General features: G+C 57.3%; 1 protein-coding gene across 1 annotated transcript in view; it reads left to right on the forward strand.

Moving 5' to 3' along the window:
* The window catches only part of Tram2 (translocation associated membrane protein 2), a 53,439-nt gene extending 35,568 nt beyond the window's left edge, over positions 1-17,871 (forward strand). Inside the window, exons 7-15 of the mRNA XM_013019069.1 lie at positions 5,495-5,604; positions 6,025-6,141; positions 12,453-12,511; positions 13,186-13,270; positions 13,647-13,717; positions 14,223-14,327; positions 14,622-14,765; positions 15,735-15,898; positions 16,903-17,871. Coding sequence (XP_012874523.1) covers positions 5,495-5,604; positions 6,025-6,141; positions 12,453-12,511; positions 13,186-13,270; positions 13,647-13,717; positions 14,223-14,327; positions 14,622-14,765; positions 15,735-15,898; positions 16,903-16,976 — 929 coding nt within the window. The 3' untranslated portion in view covers positions 16,977-17,871. The remainder of the gene's footprint in view (positions 1-5,494; positions 5,605-6,024; positions 6,142-12,452; positions 12,512-13,185; positions 13,271-13,646; positions 13,718-14,222; positions 14,328-14,621; positions 14,766-15,734; positions 15,899-16,902) is intronic.
* The last annotated feature ends 4,927 nt before the right edge of the window (positions 17,872-22,798 follow it).

Consider the following 22,798-nt stretch of genomic DNA (forward strand, 5'->3'; position numbering starts at 1 on the left):
ATCCACAGGCCTGGCCCTTCCCTGTGGGCACAGCTCCTGCTTGTCTGAGCCCCAGCTGCCATGTCAGTAAACAGGGGTAATACGCAGGATTACAGGGAAGACTAATGAAGTTGCTCAGCATCCGTGCTCCATATATGGCATGGCCAGTAAATGGTGGCTTAGAATTGCCTCTGTGTGTGTGTGTGTGTGTGTGTGTGTGTGTGTGTGTGTGCGTGTGCGCGCGCGCATGCATGTGCACGTGCGTGTGTATGCTTGTGCCAGTCCTTGGGCTTGAACTTAGGGCTTGAGCACTGTCCCTGAGCTCTTTTGCTCAAGACTAGTGCTCTACAACTTGAGCCACAGCTCTACTTGCAGTTTTTTGGGTAGTTGGAAATAAGAGTCTCACAGATTTTCTTACCTGGGCTGGCTTTGAATTGTGATTCTCAGATGTCAGCCTCCTGAGTAGTTAGGATTACTGGTATGAGCCATCAGTGCCCGGCTGCCATTTGTATTTTGATAATGTGTTATATACATAGCTTGAAGAGAATTTTTCATTATGCTTTGTGTGTGTGTGTGCTGATACTGGGGCTTAAACTCAGGATCTAGGCTTGAGCTTTTTTGCTCAAGGCTGGTGCTCTATCACTTGAGCCACAGCTTCACTTCAGTTTTTTTTGCTGGCTAATTGGAGATAAGAGTCTCACAGACTTTCCTGCCCAGGCTGGCTTTGAACCGCAATCCTCAGATCTCAGCCTCCTGAGTAGCTAGGATTACAGGCGTGAGCCAGCAGTGCCTGGCCCATGCTTGTGTTTGAACTGCAGCCTGTCACATGAGCTCAGGTATAGAATTTTCTCATTTGTGGTTTCATATTGCTTAAAATATTGCTTAAAATATTTTGGATTTTGAGCCTTTCAGAGTTTGGATTTTCAGAATAGAGTTGTTCAACCTGTACATTTATAGTTCATTTACTAGTTTCCTGTAGTTTAAAATAACAGCGTTGTTTTTGTGCTAGAAACAGTGCTGTAGTACAAAGCCTTCAAAGCCTTGTTCATGGGTTATTTCATCTGTGGTGAGTACTAGCTACAAGATGAATTCCCAGAGCAGAACTGTGCATTGCAGGGTCCATGTGTTTGTAATCTCAACAGAAATTGCCAAACAGCTCCAAAGACACAGTACTGTATATCTTCAGTCCCCTGACAGCATGTGTGAGAGCCCCATTCCCCATGCCGGGGGTAGGTGGTTTGGGGTGGAGAGCGAACCAGAAGTGGAAGAGTGGATGAAGACTGGATGAAGACTGGATGAAGACAAAGAATAGATGGATGGATGAAGAGTGGATGAGTGGATGAAGAGTGGATAAAGAGTGGATGAAGAGTGGAAGAGTGGATGAAGACAAAGAGTAGATGGATGGATGAAGAGAATGAGTGAAGAGTGGATGAAGAGTGAATGAGTGGATGAAGAGTGGAAGAAGAGAGGAAGAAGGATGAGTGGATGAAGGATGAGTGGAAGAAGTATGGAAGAAGAGAGGAAGAAGGATGAGTGGATGAAGAGTGGAAGAGTAGATGAAGGATGAGTGGATGAAGAGCGGATGAAGACTCAGGAATCACCAGCCTTTCAGGTTTTGCCCAGATGATAGCTAGGAAATGGTATTTCAGCGCCATCTTAATTTACATTTCTGTTCTGTGTAAGCCCAAGCATGTTTTTCGATGTGTGAAAGCCATCCGTGTATCCTTTTTCTGTATTTTGTCTGTTCATACCGTTTGCCCCATTTTTCTGCTGATTGTTATTCTTTTTATCCTTGTATTCGAGGAGTTTTTTTTTTTTTAATAGCAAGTTAACTGTCTCTAATCTGAATTGGGAATCTTTTTGTCAGGTGATGATTTAAGTTTTTTATTTAATTTGTAATCATTTAATGTTTTTCTTTTGAAGGGGTGGGTGGGGAGGGTGGGGAGGAGGGTGGGGAGGAGGGCGGGGAGGAGGGTGGGGAGGGTGGGGGGAGGGCTGGGACTCTAAGCCAGGGCCTCCCTTCTGCTAGCAGGTTCTTCACTGGAGAGCATCAGCCCTGGCCCCATTTACCTCTTGGTTTTGTTTACAGCAATTTTTATTTATTTTTTTGTCGGTCGTGGGGCCTGAACTCTGGGCCTGGGCGCTGTCCCTCAGCTCTTCAGCTCAAGGCTAGCGCCCTTCCACTTGAGCCACAGTGCCAGTTCCAGCAATTTTTTGTGTCTTTGTTTTGAATTGATACATGGTAGAAAAGACTTGAAATAATAGAGAAACACCCCTGTCAGCACCGAAACCTGTGGAAGTCCGTTTCACAAATGCAGGTCCGGGTTAGGAAAGAACTGGCGGAGCGGGGACTGAAGGATGACAGGGGCGTCATGCCAGGACTCGAGTGGGTCCTGAGGAGCAGACTGCACAGCAGCGAGCGTGAGCGGCAGGGTCAGGAGCGGAGGCCAAGACTGCACAGCGTGTTTGGGCAGGACAGGGCTGTGGACAGGCAGGCAGGAGGAGCTGCTGGCGGGTGACGTCAAAAGCAAGGAGGTCCTGTCCCCAGAGGCCGTGGTCATGGAGAATGTCAAGAGCCAAGGCTCTTGCTCGTGATTCCAGGTCTCTTTTAAACTGACCTCAGGCAGACGGAGAAGTATCACTGTTGATAGATGTGGAAGGGGAGGGTTATTATTGAGGGTGCTTGCTTCCAGACTAGGTTATTCTATGCTCAGTGAACACAAGTGTGTTGAGCAGTTGTGTAGGAAGAAGACTCTCATAGGGTTTGGTGTTGGAAAGGGGTCTGGGTCATCTACTCCGGACATTGCAGTTTGGTGGCTCTGGTCACGGTTGGCCTGCCAGCGTGTTTTCTTTGGACCGGGTAGTGTTGGCTCATGCTGTGTTTTGAACAATTTTGAATTAGTCACTAATACTTAAAAATCCTATGGTGTTGTTTTTTTTTTTTTTTTGGTAAAGATTTCTCTATTTGCTTCCAAAATACCAGGAATCGGCCCGCCGTGGGCCTTACTCCTCCCCCACTCCCCCACAGCCCCCCAGACACGCGCTCGGGAGGGTTCCACGGCCGCCACTCCTCTGAGTGTGTCCCTGGGGCTGAGACAGCCAGGCGCTCCCTGCTGATCCCAGTGTAAGCTGCTGCATTTCTCCTCGGAGCTGAACAAGAAGCGGTCACGTCTTCCGCTTGTTTTTCTCTTGAAGTGGAGATGTGAAAGGCCGGCTAAGGGAGTGACCGCTGGGAAGACCAGCAGTTAGGGGTGCGCTGTGTGACCTGCTCCTCCAGGCTTGCAGCGGAGGGCTGTGCCCAGGGCACGGCGCCCTTGGCCGCCTCCCCCCATCCCTGCCGCCTCAATCTCCCAGTCTCCCTGCCTCGGCCGCTGCCTCCACTCTTGTCTCGATGAGTTTATTCTAGGATCCCACACCGGTGGGAGCCTACAGTTTTTGTCTTTGTATTTTCCTCATGATTAGAGATGGTAAGCTGCCGTTCCTTGGCCCGCTGTATCACCTCTTTAGGGCCAGGGGTGAGGGTGGGGGGAAGTCTATTCAAGTCTGTGACACAGTTTTTAACAAATCAGGTTGTTGTTTCTCCTGTTGAGTTGGCAGTGGTGGCTCTTTAAGTACAGGAGGATTTGGTGTGCCCCACTCAGCTCCAAAATGGCAGGGTCTGTGTACCACTCAGCGCTACCTCCCAGCCCCAGCCCAGAGCCTGCGCAGGGCACGCGGTGAGCAGCCAAGTATGCTGCGCCCAGCAGTGAGGGAATTGAGGAGGGTGCTTGTCCATGCATTGGTCTTTTTGTCTGTGTGCTAGGCATTGAACCCAGGGCCGCGCACATGCCAGGCAAGTTCTCTGCCACTCAGCCCCGTGCCTAGCCCCCACATGGTCATTCTTGTTTCAAGAAGAACTTGAAGCAATGGTCTTCTCTTTGGAACTGTAGCATTGGAAATAAAGGCAGATAACCCCCAGAAAGCATTAGCATGTTTAAGGTGAAGTATTAACAAGTACCGTTTCACCAGTTTAGACTATACTTCCTTGGCTGTGTATAACATCCCATTTTGCCTAATAACAATGGCCTTGAGGATAAAACTGCATGTGTTTAGCTATTAAAATAATACGTGCCGCCCTCTAGTGAGTCTCTTATGAAGAAGGCAGGGAAAGTGTGATTCTGGCCCTGCAGACGGTGAGTGGGGTTGGAGGCTGAGTTGTACCTGTGTGTTTTCCCTCACGGCTGTCTCTCCTCCGTCTGCAGTGCTTGGCTCCCACCAGTAAGTCAGCCGCCAAGCCTCCTCTGTCCTCCCTCCTGAGCAGGCCTCCTCCACCTTTCCTCTCTGTCTCTTCCTACCTGAATGCAGGTCCTGGGTGGTCCCTCACCTGGGTGACAGGGTCAGCTCTGAGGCAGATGCCTTACCTCCAGGACTGCCCCTGTGTGCTGCTAAATAAACCTTCCAGAATACAAGTTGCATCATTTTCCTGTTTCATTAGGATTTTCTTTCACGTGTCCAAGTTGCCCTCAGGGCAGAGGCCACACCCTCTCTGGGCAGAGGCCACACCCTCTCTGGGCAGAGGCCACACCCTCTCTGGGCAGAGGCCACACCCTCTCGGGTGGCACCCTGCTGTTCCTTGCCGTGTGCAGCCTTTTCCCTGCGCCCTGGGCAGACGATGCTGCCTGGCCTAGGATGCGGCTCCATCGCCCGCCCATCCCCAGTTCCAGCGGCCCCACTCCCTCACCTCGGCCGCCTGGCTCGTGCAGCCTGGGGCCAGCTCACCACTGCACAAGGAAGAGGAGGCCATAGTGGTAGAGTTTCAAGAAACTTCGATAGCTAGGGTTCCCCCTAATTTATTACTATTTTTTGATACGTCCCCCATTTCCAGATGCTTCCTCTGAGTGGTAGGCAGTGCAGTAGCATCTGGCGTGTGAAGCGGCACAGCAGAGTGGATAGCAAAGTCACACGCAGCGGCGCACGGCGCCTGCCGCGCAACTGTTCTCACCTTGACCCTCACCACGGTGACTCCTCTGCCTCTCACAGCAGCCCTGTATCCCAGGGGCTGCTCGCATCGCTTTACAAATGAGGAGAGTGGGGCACAGAGCGCGGGGTCGCAGAGATCCCCCCCAGTTGTAATGAGAAGTAAAGTACGGAGTGGTGACGCAGCCTCAGGCAGTGCGAGTTCTGCGTCCACAGGGAACTCGCGCGCCGGCCGGGCTTCCTGGGTGAGGTGCGGGTGTAAGGGAGGAGGAGACGGAGGCATAATCGAGGCAGTTCCCTTGTCCTCAGTCCACACATTACAGACTGGCTCAGGGCCCTTACGCTGTGCTCTCCAGGGTGGCACCCTTGGTTCTCCACAGCTCTCCCCGTGGGTACATCCAAGGACCACGTCCAGGGCTTGGATAGGATGCTAGGGCCCAGGCGGTCTGCTAAGTCTGGGGCTCTGGCAAACGGGGAACATTGATTAGATCAGAACTCCTGTTTCCCATCGTTTTCCTGTGGGTTCTGGGAGTGCTGACGGAAGCCTCTGACCCCGCAGACAGTGAGGCGGTGCAGTACCACTACGGCCCGAAGGACCTGGTCACCGTCCTGTTCTACATCTTCATTGCCATCATCCTGCACGCTGTGGTTCAGGAGTACATCTTAGATGTAAGTGACGGCTGGCTTCGGAGGTGAGCTAGCCCTGGGCCTAGCTCGGGGTCGCATGCCGCCTAGTGTGTACCTCCTGCTGAGCGGACTTGGGACGGCAGTCTCACATGGGTAGAAAGCTGCTGAAATAGGACAGACCAGCATCTTTTTGGGTCTGTTAGACATAGGTTGGCCAGGGGGTCGTGTTCTTTAGATGTAGGTGAAGACTTTAATCTTGTGGGTTTTGTGAAGTGTCTGTCTGGAGCTAAGCCGCAGGTTCACACAGTAGGCTTACGCTACACGGCGTGGAGGAAAGCCTGGCTCCAACGTTTGACAGTGTCTGCATTTTCGTGGGGTGGAAACGGGGGACTGAGATCTGCCCAGTAGGCATGTCCTCACACCTCAGGTAATAAATAGATGGGGTTTTCTTTTCTTCCTTAGAAAATCAGCAGACGGCTCCATCTCTCCAAGGTCAAGCACAGCAAGTTCAACGAGTCCGGACAGCTGCTTGTCTTTCATGTCAGCTCGGCGCTGTGGTGCTTCTACGTGGCGCTGACGGTGAGTCGCCTTCAGGCCTGCGGCAGGCTTCTCCCTGAGCCTCCAAGCTGTCCCTCACATCACCGACACCGTGACTGTGAATTGCTGGTAGGGAAGAAAAAGAGGAAGGGTCAGGTGTCTTAGAACTGAAATTCTGTGCCATGTTTACTAGCTGGAGGGAGTGATCCGATGGGAAGTAAACACTTTCAGAGTCCTCTGACGCTATAGTAAGGATCCGGGTGCATGCATAGAGTGCTGTGTTTTGTGTTTGCAGGCCCTTTGCAAATGCAGGCCCATCAGGTAAACTTGGCATTAATTCTGGTACCTGTGCTGGGGATGAGAAGAGTTTCAAGCTCTGTTTCATAGTTTGTCCACAGCCCAGTGCAAAGGTGGCTTGAATTTGGAGGTCTGACTCCCACTGTGCATTAGCCAGGTCTGCGCTGTTGTGAGTGGAGGAGGAAGGGCTTCCTTTTGGTTCACGGTTTTACAGGGCTCAATCCCTGGGCAGCTGGCTATTTGCTTTGGGCCTGCGGTGAGGTCAGAACTACATGTCTTGAGAACTTGTGGTAGAGCCCAGCTGCTCACCGAATGACAGGCAGGAAGCAGAGGGAAACAGACAGGAAAGGACCAGAGACCAAAGACACCCTGACAGGCAAGCCCCCAGTGACCTCCTTCCTCGAGCTAGGCCCCACGTCCCAGTTTCTACCACCTCCCGGATGCTATCAGATGATGAACTAACTCATCCTTGCACTAATCTGTGAATGAGGTCAGAGCTCTGTGAGCTGCTCACTTCCCCGAAGTGAACATTTCTTATCTCTGAAGATTGCATCAAACACAGGAGTCTCGCGGGACATTTCACATGAAGTCCTAACAAAGGCCAGCACACTTTCCGTTTTGCAGAAAGTAAACACGAGGCCAGCCTCTTTACCGCACAGAAGATCTCCCCAGGAGTCCTCCCCCCCCCCCACACACACACCTCTGGGACCAGAAGTCCTCCTGACCTCCTGCTCTGCAGCAGGACTCTTAATCTGAAACCACCTTTGACGGGCCACATTCCTTGGACTAAAAAAATGTAGGAGGTCCTTCAAGGTCATTGGAAGGAGACCCTTTCTGTTAGTGACACCCACCCTCACCTGAAGCCCCTCCCATCTTAAAATTGGGTCTCCTGTGGCCTGGAAAGTTCAGTAGCCCTGTGACGTCTTTGCGATTTCCCTCCCTTGGTGGCTGCCAGGCTGACGATGGATGGAGTGGTATCACTCCCGTCAGAGATGCTTAACCCAGAGCCCAGTGTGGGGCACAGTCCTCAGCAGGAGTCCACGTAGCTTCTGCACACTGCCTTTATTCCACTACCGTTTCATGCCAGAGCAGACTTGCTGCTCCCCGGGGTGTTTCGCTTGTAGGGGACAGACCCACGGCGTGATTGGGGTCCCCTGCCCTGGTGCTGCACACCGGGATTTCCGCCTCTGCCCCCAGGCCTTCCCCGCTTGCTGAGGTTGCGCTGTGCCCCGCGGGGGCCCCTCGGGAGCCCCTCGCTGCCCCGCGGGAGCCCCGCGCTGCTCTGAGGCAGACACAGCGCTTGGCTTTTGGGGGAGCATTGCCTCATCTCTGAGTCACTTCCGCCCCTTCCCCCTCACCCCTGCGTCCCACCCTGCGGTGCCATGTGGATCCTTCTCAGATCCCCTTCCAGCCCTTCAGGGGCTCAGAAGTGAGGATGGAACCTGGGCTGGGAGCGGGGAGGCTTCCCTTGCAAACGTTCCTCCCAGATCCCCTCAGCGAGGCCGGAGCCTCCAGCTCCTGATGACACCGCCTGCTCCCTCCCACCTCCTCCACCCATCCATCTGTGAGGAAGGAAGATGGTGAAGAGCGGGAGAGTTAGTTTCCTTTTTTTATATTAATTTTTAAGTTGTTATTGTAAAGGTGATGCACCTTTACAAAGGGCTACCGTTTCTAAGTCAGGTAATGAGTACGTTTCTTTTCAGACAATGCCATCCTTTCCTTTGCTTTCTCCCAGTTTTTCCCTCCCTCCCCACCCACAAGTCGTATAGTTCATTTTCTGCAGGAGTAGTAGTAGTTGTTGTTGTTTTCCCAGTCAGTCGTGGGGCCTGAACTCTGGGCCTGGGCGCTGTCCCTCAGCTCTTCAGCTCAAGGCTAGCGCTCTACCACTTGAGCCACAGCGCCACTTCCAGCTTTTTCTGCTTATGTGGTGCTGAGGAATCGAACCCAGGGCCTCATGCATGCAAAGGCAAGCGCTCTACCACTGAGCCACCTTCCCAGCCCCAGGAGTTAGTTTTTGTGAAGGAAGACAGCCAGCAGTTTCTTGCTCATGGTTTTCTGTCATGCTGTGAGACGCGTGTCTTCTCTCGGACTGTCGCGCTTCACCAGCAGGGCCGGCGGCTCTGCCTGCCAGCGTGTTACCTCCTCGCCACCCCCACTCCCGCGGCCTCCTCTCGGGACGTTGAGAACACGCTTCTGGCCGCTGGGTGCTGGTGGCTCACACCTGTAAGCCTAAAGGAAGCTGAAATTTGAGGCTCACAGTTTGAGTCCCCATGAGACTCTTATCTCCAATAAACTATTCAAAAAAGCCTGAGAGTGGTGCTGTAACTCAAGTGGTAGAGTACTGGCCTTGAGCACAAAGCAGCTCAGAGACAGCACCCTGGCCTTAAGTTCAAGCCCCAGGACTAGCAAGAAAACAAAAAAAGAACACGTTCCTGGCACCTAGTGGGTAGAGGTGGGCAGAGCTGGTGCCTCCCGGCGTGCAGCCATTCCCTCACGCCAGGGGGGCTCACGCCGCCCGCCTCCCCCCTCGGGCAAGTTTGCATGCGGCTCCCCCACCCCAGCCCATCATCTGCGCGGCCAGATGGCTGTTTAAACATAAACTGCATCCTGCCCTCTCCTCTCCACTTAAAGCCAGGCCCCTCACAGCTGCGGAAACATTCTCCCCGCGGCCGTGCTGGTCTCATGCAAAGGGCACAGCCCTGCTGTTCCTGCCTTTGCCTCCCGCTGCCCGGCCATTCCTCCTCCCGGGCTTTGCGTGGCCGGCTCCCTCCTGCCCTCCTCAGAGCAGCTCCCCTCCTCCCCTCCGCACTGCTCTTCTCCGGCTCACGTGTGCTCTCTCTGACCCTCCCTCCGGACCCTGGGCTGCCGATCCTCTGCACTCTGCCTGGCATGCTCTGAGCCCCCCTGAGTCTTGGCGGGGAGGATGACCCCCAAGCCACACATGCATCTTCTCTTTCTAGCTTTCCACAGATTTTTTTTTTCAGTAATGAATTGATGGTTTCCCTAAGCATCACAGATGATCATTATTTAAAGAAGTAATACAGAACAGCTTTTTATAAAAAAGGAAGCAAAAAGTGTACCCCAAGTCTCAGCTGTTGGGGATTCCAGTTGCCTTTGTGTGTTGGATGCAGATGATTTTCTTGGCCTCTATTCAGGTGCAGCACTGGGAGTGTAGCTAGACCTCCAGTGAGCGTCTGAGCACGCCAGCCTCTCACTTTTAGTCTGTCTTTGATATATTATCCAATGTTGGGAAGAAAGGAAAAACAAACAAGGCCAACAACAGGACCTCGACTGGAGGATGAGGGTGGACAGGCCTTTGGACTTTCCTCTTGGTGTCGGTCTTCGAGTTTTAGACCCTAAAGTCCACTGGACGGCAGTGGCTCTGGGGTGGTTTGTAGGTGTGGTTGTTCCTGGTGAGCAGATGATGCAGGGCTGTCCGGGGCAGGTAGCCGCTGCTGCTTTCCCTCTGGATTCCACTGGGTTTTGTGGTTCTTTTGTTTATGCACTAGAAGAGGAGATTGCTGGGGAAGCAGAGGGATCTGCCATGGTGGAGAGTTTGCTTAGCTCCTGGGTCGATTTGGAGATTCCACAGAGAGCAAAGGATTTCAAGAGCCCCAGCCCCCACCCCCCCCACCCCCTGCACAGGCCATCTGCCGCAGCCTGTCCGTGGCGGGGACTGAAGGGCTGCAGTGCGGGCTGTGCTGAGCTCGCCCTGGAACTCAGGTGCCTTGGCATGCCTGAGCTCGGAGGCCGCCAGTCCCGCCCTCCCTCAGACAGCTGCCCCGACCGAGGGCTGGAAAAGGCTGTTCTCAGAGCAGTGAGTCATTTTTCCTCTGGCTCCTCTGTTCCCCTCCCTCCTCCCACTCCTCCAGTCCCTGTGGACCAGATATTCACAAGCAGGCAGCATTTTTCTGGGAGTCTTCTTGGCTCTCTGTTCCAAAACCCTGACCTCTTTGTCTCCTAAGTGAAGAGGCCGCGCCAAGAGGGCCTTGTGTAAAGACCATGCAGGCAGCACCGTGTTGAGTGCTGCTTCTCTTGGTCAGTCCTTTTATTTTGGTGGGGGGGCGGGGGAAGGCCAGAAAGGCCTCTTCCTCCTCAGTCCCACAAGTCCTATTTTTCCTGCCCAATACATTGCTGCTTCCTGTAGGAAGGGCGTCCCTTGGAATGAGACAGCCTTTCAGAAGACCAGGTGTCCCTGTGTCTGGCAGCAGAGATCTCACGTGGGCTGATAATCCGAGCGCTCGGGAGGGGAGGGGGAACAGAGGGTAGCGATGTGAGCGTCTAGAGCTCACTGCCACCGCTACCCGCTCTACTGATCGACAGCGTGACCTCCTTCCAATCTAACAGCCCCCATGCCTGCCCTGGCCCCCGTATCGTGCTCCTGGGTGCCGAGCCAGGCTCAAACACATGCTGACAGGTCAGAGGGCATTTAGTAACTTGAGGGTCGTGGGCCAGTCAGCAGTTGGAAATACAGCTGCAGATCCAAGAGACAGTAGCCTAGAGTGCCTCCCACTAAACCAAGCCGAGCCCATTCTCCGAAGCAATGAAGCCTGCTCTCAATGCCAGGGTGAACTGTGCAGGGGCCCAGTGGGTTTTCCAACTTTCTCAAACAACTTGCCTGAAGTCCTAAGACCAAGAGGTTGGTGGCTCAGCTCACATTCCAGCTGTCCACTGGAAAACCATCTCACTTGAGGAAATCTCTCCTATCCATTACTTCATTGCTCATACTTCCCTAAGAGGTAAATATGGGCCCCACGTTATTCTATTTGGAAGAGAAGTGGGTAGAGCATTCTCATGGCTGGAATGTGCTTTGGTGATAGTTGAACACACACAAAGCCCAGGTTTGAGCTCCACCACTGAGAGGAAACGAAAACAAGAACTTTCCTAAAGCATTCATCATCCATCCATCCACCCCTTACTTTTTGTTCCTTCAACTGATACCTTCTCGTTGGACCGTGTGTCAGGTGACGCTGCTGGAGCTAATGTTTCTCCTCATCTTGCATTGTAAGCTCGGGTCTACATCTCCAGGTTTTATCCTTGGGGGGTGGGGGGCGTGGGGTATGTCCCCAGTGTATCTGGGAGCACACTGGCTCACATCACTGTTAATACTGACTTAGTAACCAGTGGTTACTGGGCCACACAGGTGTTCCTTGAGCTCCAGATGCTTTTGAGGGAAAAGCTGGTGCTGTGAGTTTTTACAGGACATGTTTGTTTGCACGCTGGGCTTCGCTGAGCAGACTTCTTTCCTTTCCTGTGTTGGTCAGCAGATCTTTCCACACACCTCTGAGATTGCATCTCCTCCAGGGTCTTGATTTGATACTAGGGTCTTGGGTTCCACCCCTGGCCTCAAGATTGATGCTTTCTGGGCTGCCACCATGTCACCATTTTGGCCCCTGTCCCTTGGGGACCGGGCTTCCCTTCCTTACCTTGAGCTCAGCTTTGCATTGGAATAGTCCCTAGAGGCCTGGTGGCGGGCTCAGGTTACGTCCTCCATTGCTCACAGGGCTGAGTCCCGCTCACCCGAGGCAGAGAGCAGGCAAGCAGGACCCTGGTGTGGCGGAGCCAGCGACAGTGGCGCTGCTGGGCGCTGGAATCCAGCCAGTGGCTCCCGCCCGTCCGCTAGTGTGACAGCCAACCCAGACTTTGGACTTTGCTCATGGGCTGGGGTTCTGTAAGCGTCTCTCCTGCATACGACAGGTGCTGCCCTGTAGCCATCTCGCGTGTCCCCATGTCCCTCGCTCAAGGACGGACTCTGACCCCCCCCCGTGTTACAGGGGCCCCAGTGGGGGCTCAGGGAGGTGGCTTAACCCGCTCCGTGGGGCAGCTGGGTCATAAAGACTCGCCGTCACAGTCTTCAGGCCCCGGGGCCGGGCACCGTGCACCGCATCATGATACTTACGCAAGTGCGTGATTCCCCTCATCAAGCGCATCTATTCTTAACGTGTCCTGATCTTCTGTCCAACAGGTGGGGGCCGGGCGCCTCCTGGACCTGTCCCGGGTCCCCGGCGCGTGGCACCCGAGTGTCTCTAAATGCCCCCTCCTCTCCCCCACCGCAGGAAGGATACCTGACCAACCCGAGAACCCTCTGGGAGGACTACCCGCACGTGCACCTCTCGTGAGTACCAGGCAACTCAGTCCCCACGGGATTCTCCTCCCAGAATATGTCCAGAGTGCCCGGGCCAGCCGGCCTGAGGACCATCATGCCCCGGGCCCGTGAGGCCCTGGAGGGACGGTCAGGCTTCTGTCTGGGACCAGAGAAACCCGAAACGAAAAGGCCATCCGCACGAGCTCCTTGCAGAGGTAGACACAGACGCAAAGCAGACAACTCAGAAAAAGCTGTCTGGCGACGCACTTGAGGGCAGAGCACATCCTCCCTGTGGTCTTCTGTTGCTGATGCTGGCTGGCTGGGGGGGGGGGGGGCGGCGGTCCCCTGCCTCTGGTGCTGCCTGGGCCTGGGCCTGGGCCTGGGTCTGGGCCTGGGCCTGGGTCTCGGAGGCCCCTTCGCCTCTAGGCAGAGCCTCGGTAGCAGAGGCCGTGTTGCGAGCTGGGTGCTCCTCGCCGCACAGCCGTCAGCTCAGTGTACTGGCTAGTGGCTTGTGATCCTCTTCCTCCCGTGCTTCCCTCACACGCGTTTTCTTGGGGCCTGTGCGCTGGGAGGCCACTGAGTGTGCCCACTCCGCTCCCCACTGGCCGGCACGCTGCCAGCCTCTCGCGCCCCTGGCCGGGCCCTTCCCTCCCCAGCCTGACGGGCCCCGTCCCCACCCGTGTCACCTGCTCCCTTGTCTGCAGCTTCCAGGTGAAGTTCTTCTACCTTTGCCAGATGGCCTACTGGCTGCATGCACTGCCAGAGCTCTACTTCCAGAAGGTGCGCAAGGTGAGTGCGCCCCCTCCCACCTCCCCTGCCGTTCCCTCCCCTTCCTCTGGCCCTCGAGCTCGTGCCCAGGTCTGGAGTCGGCCTGCAGACGCGCCGCGTACACGCTCGTGAGCCTTGGCGTGAGAGTCCATCTCTCGCCTCCCGCCACGGCCTGTGGCTCTGCTGGTTCCCACCGTCTCACCTCTCTGTCTTTTACAAGCACTTTCCTTCTGAGTCGCTTCCAGAGTCTTCTTCCCCAGCCCCACACGCTGCCCCCCGACACCCAGTGCTGCTGCCGCCTGGCACTCCCGTGCCCAGCCCCAACGGGGGTGGAGGGGCACAGCCCGCATCCCCAGCTGGGGATAGGCCCACTCATTGTCTTCCATCTTGTCCTCAGGAGGAAATTCCCCGGCAGCTCCAGTCCATCTGTCTGTACCTGGTGCACATAGCCGGAGCGTACCTCTTGAAGTGAGTGAGACCCGTCACTGCTCAGGCTCTTTGCCTGTGTGCGCCATGCATCTGTCTGTGCTGCTACTTGCCTAGCGGCGGCAGGCACTTAATAGACCATCTCTGTGCACGGGAAGAATTGAGAATGCCAAGAGGGACACCAGTAAGGAAGAGGGACACCAGTAAGGAAGAGGGACACCAGTAAGGAAGACGGTTTACTGTGATAAGCATTGAGATGAGAAACGGACCCAAGCCCTGGGAAGGCTGCTGACCTCAGCCCAAGACACACCTTCTGGCAGATGTAAAGCTCCGGGGCACCTTGTCCGTCCTTGGTTCTGGTAGCGTGGTGTGGTGTGCGAAGGCACTGCCCGAGCGAGGCTCGCTGAGGGGGCAGGCAGGCACAGACACCCGACCAGACAGGCCCTGTGAACAGCCGGGGAGGTGTCCTAAAGGCAGACAGCCAGGTCTAGTGACGAGACAGGCCGCATGGAGCAGTGGAGAAGCTAAGGCTGACTCTCCTCCCCAGCCTGAGCCGCCTGGGCCTGCTGCTGCTGCTCCTGCAGTACTCCACCGAGTTCCTCTTCCACATGGCTCGACTCTTCTACTTCGCAGATGAGAACAACGAGAAGCTGTAAGTGGGGCTGTGGAGGATGTGGGGGAGGCTCCTGACCTCCCCCAGGCCTGGCCGGTGGAGGGGGCAGGCCCCTGACCTCCCCCAGGCCTGGCCTGGCCGGTGGAGGCCCGGCTGGAGTGTCAACTGCTCACTTGTCTGCTGGGGGCAGAAGTTACTATCTTCTTCTAGATCGCCCTGGAGCAGCCTCCCGGGGCCTGGCCGGTCCTCTCTCCTCTCAGGGTGGGTCTGGAGAAGGGTGGACGTTCCTTCAGGAGCCCTGCAGGCCTCGCCCGTCTCTGCCCCTGCTCACAGGTTCAGCGCCTGGGCTGCTGTGTTCGGCATCACGCGCCTCTGCATCCTCACCCTCGCCGTGCTGGCCATCGGCTTTGGACTGGCCCGTGTGGAAAACCAGGCATTTGACCCTGAGAAGGGGAACTTCAACACCTTGCTCTGCAGGTGGGTCAAGCAGACGTGGGGCGGGGTGTGGGGGATGGTCCATGGCTCTGAGCACTGCCAGCCCCCTTGAACTTGGCCTACCTTCCATGAGGGTCAGGAGGCAGCCAGCCCCGTGAGCCCCCCACGCTTCGTTCCTTAGCTAGAGAGCTGTGGGTGTGTGGTGAGAAGCGGGGGGACCAGCCTGCTGTTCCTGCCAAACCCTGCACTCCTGGCTCGCCAGATGGCAGCGGGAATCTCAGTCCCAGTGCCGGGCAGCCACTGCCTTTGTGTGGCGTATGTCATCGTGTGTGAGCATGGCTTATCCAGTCTTGCACTTGATCCTGACAGCCACATGGGGACTCTCAAAACTGTCCTCTACAGCGAGGCCAGTGGCCTACCCTGCCATAAAGAAAACTAACAAAAGGGCTGGGAAGGTGGCTCAGTGGTACAGTGCTTGCCTCGCATGCGTGAGGCCGTGGGTTCGATTCCTCAGCACCACATACACAGAAAAAGCCAGAAGTAACACTGTGGCTCAAGTGGTAGAGCACTTGCCTTGAGCTGAAGAGCTGAGGGACAGCGCCCAGGCCCAGAGTTCAAGCTCCACCACTGGCCAAAAAAAAAAAAAAAAGGCAAGCAAAGGAGCCACATGTTTCCCTGAGTGCAGGGAGCAGAGGGTGTGGGGTTCATCTAGGGTTGCTCTGCTTCAAGTGGAATACTAGATGACAGCCACTCGCTCAGTGGTGTCAGCGAGATCGTCCTTCACTTCTTTTGAATTGCCCTAATACTTGGGGGCGCGTTGGCCTCACCCCGGCTGTGCTGTGGAGGGGACGCTGCATTCCCGGGCTGGGGAGCACTGGGGCCGTGCAGCGGCCACTGCCTCCTCCCCTGGCGCCCGCTCAGGCGTGGCGTGCTGGCCCCAGCAACGCAGGACGCGCTCCCTGCTGGGCGGTGCCGCGGGAGCCCCGCCACGAGCCCCCTGTGCCCCCGCAGGCTGTGTGTGCTGCTGTTGGTGTGTGCTGCCCAGGCCTGGCTCATGTGGCGGTTCATCCACTCCCAGCTGCGGCACTGGCGGGAACACTGGGACCAGCAGAATGCCAAGCGGAGGGTTCCAGCGGCCGCCAGGCTGCCAGCCAGGCTGCTCAGGAGGGAACCTGGTGAGTGCCAGGGGAGGGTTCCAGCGGCCACCAGGCTGCCAGCCAGGCTGCTCAAGAGGGAACCTGGTGAGTGCCAGGGCCTGCAGCAGGGAGGCGCGGCCGAGGCCTGTCGGGAAGGGTGGGCAAGATCCAGGCCAGTCCGAGGGCCTCGGCCCCTCCTGCATCCTGCGGCTCCTCCTCCCTTCCTGACTGCTCCTCTCCGCCTGCCCGCCCCGCCCGCCCCGGGCTCCTGCCTTGACACTCCTGCCTTGACGCGTGGCTGGGCCTGAGCCAGAGTCAAGGGTGGGCAGGGCCTGGCCACTGCGGGGCGGGGTCGTGATGGGTGGGGACCTCTGGCAGCCAGCCTGCCCTCCCGGTGGCTTCTGGTGCCCAGCCAAGTCCTGCCACAGCCACCACCCACAGCCAGGCTGCAGAGTAGCCGCGTCCTCACCTGCCCTCCCTGCCCTGGTGGAGCTGCTCGGTGACAGCCTGGGGAGGGGCGAGAGCGGGCGTGGGACCCCCACTTCCTCCCGCGGCGACCCCTCTCCCTGACTCTCCCGCCTTCAGCCCGCGCTGCTTGGCCAGGACGCGCTGCTCGGCCAGGGCGCATGTGTCGGAGGCTGTGATGGCGGTGGGGGAGGAGGGGAGGGGCGGAGGTGGCGTGGGGACACGTGAGGAGGTGCTTCCGCCGTGATTGTATCCCAGGACACACGTGTGGTCCCACAGCCTCCCGCCCTCCAACCCCCAATCCTGGGATTTGCTGCGCACACCGGTGCCCCTCCAGAACCCGGCGGGAAGCGCGGACTGAGATGGCACCCGGGAGGTCCCAGCCTGTTCCTGGGCTCCCCAGACACCCCTCTGAAAGAACAGAGAACAGCACCTCAGAGGGGCCACGTGCCCAAGACCCCGGGAGGGCAGGGGAGCCTGGCGCCCCCACCCCGGGGTGCCGGCGCACGCGCGGCCTCCTTGGTCTCGCCTGGTCCCTGCAGAAACGCCACGTGTGTGTGTGTCTCTCCACTCCCCAGGTTACCATGAAAATGGAGTCGTGAAGGCAGAGAATGGAACTTCCCCACGGACTAAGAAACTCAAGTCTCCCTAAGGCCAAAGTGCTGCGACCAGGAATCCTCTGGGTGTGGGTCTCGGGAGCGAGGGGTGGCCACTGCCCCGCCCCACCCGCCCCACCTCCACCGGCAGAACTCCTGTCTTCAGACAGGGGCTTCTCTCTCACTCCTCAGCTTTCTCTTCTTTTTCTTCTTCTATAAACCGTTCTCAATAAAGCCAAAAATCTCCCTCTCTTGCTCAGTCGGGCCACCTCTGCCTTGCCTCTGTCCTGTGTGGGTTTTCTCCTGGCAGCCTGGATTTCCCATGGAATCTTTCTCTGTCCTCTTCTTCCGCTTCCTCCACGGCTGCTGCTTTTCCTCCTCATTCGCACGTGCAGTTTTTCTCTGTGTGATTCTTACGATGGACGGGCGCCGAGACTGCGGTCCTGGCCGTCGATCGCGGGTCTGTCGCTCTGCAGCCCGCACTGAGGTGCCGCGGCACACCGCGCCTCACCTCGGCCGGGTACCTTCCCCGGGCACGTCCTCGTGCGACGGCAGGAGCAGCAGAGGCCGGCCCTCTTGGATCATCGTCTTCTTGGTGCTGATAGACTGATGAGATGCATGATTCCGGTTCTCTGCCTGGCGCCCCGAGGCACAGCCTCCACCCTCGGGCATGCCTGGACACGGCAGCTCGGCCGAGAAAGGACAGTGTTAACCCTGCTGGTCCCGCGACTCCCCACAGCTCACAGAGCAGCACCCCGAAACCAGCCTCCCGCGCTCAGAGGACACGTCTTCCCACGTCTAGCGCAAGAGCAAAGTGCTGAGCAGTAGGCTGGTCCAGAAAGATGATGCTCTGGGGTGCTGCAGGAGCCAGGCTGGGCTTGTCCTCAGCCATGCCGGTTGCTCCTGCATCAGCCGCCCACCAGAGCCCGCGCCCCCGCCAGCCGCTCACCAGAGCCCGCGCCCCCGCCAGCCGCTCACCAGAGCTCACCAGAGCCCGCGCCCCCGCCAGCCCTCACCAGAGCTCACCAGAGCCCGCGCCCCCGCCAGCCGCTCACCAGAGCCCGCCAGCCGCTCACCAGAGCCCGCGCCCCCGCCAGCCGCTCACCAGAGCTCACCAGAGCCCGCGCCCCCGCCAGCCGCTCACCAGAGCCCACCAGAGCCCGCGCCCCCGCCAGCCGCTCACCAGAGCCCAGGCCTACCCGCCACTCGCTGTTTTCAAGTCCACCCAGCCAGCCCTGCCCACAGCCAGCTTGCTACCTTGTCTTCATCTCTCGATGCTGCAGAAACATGAAGCCTCACAGGATCAGCCCCTCGCCTGTCCCCAAGCATCCCAGGGAGGGTCACCCGCACCTGCCCTTGGACCTCTCTCTTCGGGTGTTTTTTACACATCTCCGTCTGACAGCAGGTGACTGTGTGTCTCCTGCTTGGAAGAGCAGACGTGGTGGTCCACGCGAGTCCGGAGGCCCCTCCCCCAGTGTGCCTTCCTCTCCCCTCCACCTGGAGGCAGGGATGCCAGGCCCTCTGCAGCCAGTGAGGGCTTCCGGAAGGGGGAGGGCGTGGAAGAACTCGCCGTGCTGAGGTGACAGCAGCCTTCCTGGTTGCGCAGGTGTGTTCATGTCGCCGGTACCTTGTTCTGTTTCTGACGTCATAGTAGTGCCCAGACCTTGGGACTTGACCCACAAGAGAGCAATGCTTTTTTCTCCAGGGCAATTTCCCCCAGCGTAGGGCGTGTGTTCACACACCACTGTGGAATCTCTGCTTTATTAGGAGAAAGCGTGCAGAGTTGGCGAGAGGGAAGTGGACTGCAGGGCTGAGCATGTGTGTTTCCCTCCCTCCCTCGCTTCCCTCCCTCTCCTTCCCCCGGGAGGGCACAGCAGAGCTGACCTGGACACACACACACACACACCCCGTAGCTGTTTCATCCTGATAGAGGCTGAATTGTGCTCGCTCCTTGCCCTGCCCAGGGCTCGTGGAGGGCTCGTGCCCTCCAGCCACCTCGGTCCCACGCCCCCCTTCCTCCCCAGGTAACCTGGGTGCAGGGGGCCTCTCCCCTGGGGTCTCACGGGGGCTGGTGTCTGGGATCCCGTGGCATGGTCCCTGTGTAGGTGTGTCTTGCTCTGTCCCGGTCCCTTGGTGCCCTCCAGGATGTGGCTGCGTGTTTGTTGAGTCTCCCGTTGGCTTTCCACTGCTGACGGCTGGTTCTGGCTTGGATGGGTGTCGGGGACCCAGTGACGGGTGCTGGGAGTTAGTAAGATCTTGTTAAAAGAGAAAAGCCCAAGACCAGGAGTAAGGCTGGAATCTCCACAGCCCGGGGGCCACCCGCCGCGCCTGCGCTGCATCTCGTAGCCGGCTGTGCTGGAGGTGGGCAGCAGCTGCTTCTAGGGACCTTTGCAGCATGGCGGGTGGCCTCATGCTAGCCCCGGTGCTTTGACCCCTCATCGTCGTGCAGTCTCCCATCTCCACACAGTGCCAAGCCCTGTGCCAGGACCAGCCGCTCACTCTCGAGTGTGAGAGCCTGGCTGGCTTGGCACCATGGGCCCAGAGCAGATGACACTAATCTACCTCAGCAGCCCCTGCCCCTCTGCGCCCCGGGTGGTGCACCTGGGTGCGGATGCCAGCAGAGAGGGGGGGTGGGAGGAGGCCCTGTTAATGGGTGGAGGGGGGTCACTGCTGCCTGTGCTCTAGAGAGTGAGTGATGGGAAGGTTTTTACCCTCCGGGCTCTGATAGCTGTGCTGTAAATAAGCTAAGGAAGGGGCAGTTCTGGGGGAGCAGGCAGAGCAGGGAGGGGTCCTAGCCCAGCACGTGTCCCTGGCCACCAGTCCACAGTGGTTGCTGAGAACCTGGCCTCCTGTTCCCGGCCGAATTTGCACAGCTGGGAGCCAAGTGATACCTGTGCTCACTCTGGCCACTGTCCCACGCTTCTCCTGACGTCCTGGGACACTGGGCCTGGCACCCGGCGTAGGGGCGTGCGGGGTGCGCTTCTGGCTTCCTTTGGGCTCTTCATTCTCAGTCCCCCTGGGCCTTTCCAAGTGGCAGATGAGAAAATGGCGGAGGCCAGGTGCCTGGCCTCCAGGAAGTGCAGAACATAGCTCCAGCTGCGCTGGCTGGGCCTGGGTTTGTTCTCTTTCCGCCCGGGCCTGGGTGGGCAGGGGGAGGGGAGTCGGGACGCAGCTTCCTCCCCTTCGAAGGGTCCCGGTGTCCCAGGTGGCTGTGTCGTATCTGCAGGAGGGCTGGGCCGGCCCTGCCCTGCTCCCCTCTCTGGGTCCCTTGGCCAGTGCTGCTGTGGACAGCAGCATCGCGCCTGGCGGGGCCCTGCACGGCGGGCCGGCGTCCTGTGCTCGGCGCGCCTGGTTCTTTTGGTGTAACAAGTGCCTTCTGCGGCCGCGGTCTTCCCTTGTGCTGTGTGGCAGGCTGCCACCCTTCAGTGAATAGGAAAGGGACACAGATGGACAACTCCACCTCGTGTCCTGACGCCCCTCCCATGCGCGCACAGCCGGGGCGCAGCGGCTGCTCCCTTCCTTCTGTTTCTCATGCTCTCTTCTTGCCTGGCGGGTGGTTAGGGAAGCCTGTGAGACGGCTCGCCCGCAGACACCTGTGCCTCAAGGGTACCCAGTGCACATGCTCCCAGCCTCTTCCGGCCTCTCCCTTCCCCACCCTACATCCTGAACTCCATGTGGAAGGCACCCTGTGCTAGCCTCTTCCCATCCATTCTGCCTCCTGTTCAACAAGGCATGTGCTCTACTTCTTAGTCCCTGTGTGAGCGAGCGGCCTGTGTGACAGAGGGCCTGGGCCGCGGTGGATGGCCACATCTCCCAAGCCAGGGTCACCTTGTGTGAGCAGCAGCTCCTCTCACCCCGGCCTCCCGGGCTGTGCAATAATCCTCCGGCCAGTGGTCTTTCCCACGGGCCTGTCTGTCACCTGCGGGGCCCTGCAGTGGGGGAGGGGACGGGGGGGGGGGAGTTGTCACCTTACACACACGCCAGCCCCTTCCCTTGGTTGCCGCCATTATCCTGACCCTGGCTGGTTCTGTGGCCCTCTTGTAAAGCATGTAGAATCTTAGAAGTCTTATGTTTTGTGTTTTGTTATTGTTTTAAAATCAGTTGGAAAAGAGGAGAACCATCCACAGATGGGCTGTCGGGTGGTGTCTAGGAGTGAGCCTGGTCGTGATGTCTGTGCGACACCATCCCTGGGAGAGGAGGAGGTTTTCCTGTCCCTCAACAGGACGGGCTGTGGGAGTGCCACCCCGGGGCTGGTCACACCAGTGGAGTGCTGGAACTAAACCTCTCTGTTCAGATCCTCTGTTTAAACTGGGCGGAGGCTGCCGGTGCCCTGAGCAACTCATAATGCAAATGTACACAAATTGTTTTGTACTTTAGCCTGTTCTTGTTATGGACCAAATTTTAACAAGGAACTCAAGGAAAATTTGTACCTGCCGTATTTATGCTTTCGTGTAAAAGGGTTTGGGGGAGGGGTGTCTTTTTACTTTCTGTGATCTTTTTTCAAAGTCCTTTTCCCACTTTCTGTCTGGTTTTAAAAACAAATTACAGTTTTGTATGGATTTTTTTAAATGTACATTTTGAAAAAAATGATCAAATATTTTCTCAAATACCTGAATAAAAGGCATAGAATTATCCATCTTAACTGTCTCTGATATAATTCCTTGACATGCTTTTATATGATGTATTTTAGTTTGCATACTTCATGTTCTCTTACTAAAATTTTTCACTAGTCATTTATTTTTCTCCCCTCTCCCCCTCCCCTCTCTCCCCTCCCCGCTCTCCTCCCCTGTACTGGTGCTTGAACTCACAGCTTCACATTCTCACTTGAGTCATAGCTCTGCTTCTGGCTGTTTGCCCAGGTGTGAGCCACCTGCACCCAACTTCATTTCTAAAATTTCTTGACACACAGTTGTCCATGCTAGCGATGTGAATCGGGGAACTGGACGGAAGGATGGAGAGTGATCTTGACCTGACAGTAAAGCGGGAAGAGGACCTTGCTCGTGGGGCCTGCGCAGGGCAGTTCGGGAGGAAGCCCTCCTGTTTGATGGCTGCTAGCGTGTGATGCCATTTAGCTTGCAGAAGGGGCTGTGCGTGCAAGGCCCCAGGGGTGTGGTGTGTGCTGACGGGAAGATGTCCAAGAATTAGTAACAAGGGCGGCAGAGGGCATTGCTGATGTCTTGGAGCTGGCCAGCGGCGACCCAGTGGCAGCTTGTCCGATGGCACAGGAGAGGAGTAAGTTACAGGTGGCAGTCACCCCCAGCTGGGAATCGGCAGTGAGTGGTCCTGGCAGATGGCAGGCTCTGGTGTGGGCTTGGGCTGGAGTCGTGCTCTGCCGGGGCTCTGCCGGGTGACCGCTAGCTGCAAACCGTCAGCCTGTTTCTCAGGGATGGTGAGTGGAGAGTCAGCGGCTAGGATCCTGGTCCAGGTGACGCGGTCAGTGAGTTGGTTCTTAAGTGAGCATGCCTGTGTGCAGCTGGTGTTCAAGAACCACGGGCCCGCAATTCTCTAGAGGCGTGCACATAGTGACATCTTCACCTGTTGGTCCCCTGTACCCTTAAAGCTTATAGGACCCACGCGCCAATCACGAGGCCCTCTAGCGGTGCTGCACGCTGGGTCCAGGCAGGGCTGAGAAGTGGTTAGCAGGCAGATGTTATTAGCCCCTAAGCCACCTGCCTCCTATCAGCCTTGGACGCAACCTCAGAGGGGCGCCGTGGCTGTGGCTACCGTGGGGCCTCCGCTGTGTGCGCAGATGACACTGCTTCACGTCCCTAGAGGCTGTTTTGAGAGGATGGGCATTTCTTCTCGCAGAGCGTGGTCCTGGTGGCACCGCGTGCACCCCCTGCCTGTGCAGGCCAGCCACCGGGGCGGGTGACGCTGA

Source organism: Dipodomys ordii, unplaced genomic scaffold (assembly GCF_000151885.1).
Source record: "Dipodomys ordii isolate 6190 unplaced genomic scaffold, Dord_2.0 Scaffold44, whole genome shotgun sequence".
Lineage (NCBI taxonomy): Eukaryota > Metazoa > Chordata > Mammalia > Rodentia > Heteromyidae > Dipodomys > Dipodomys ordii.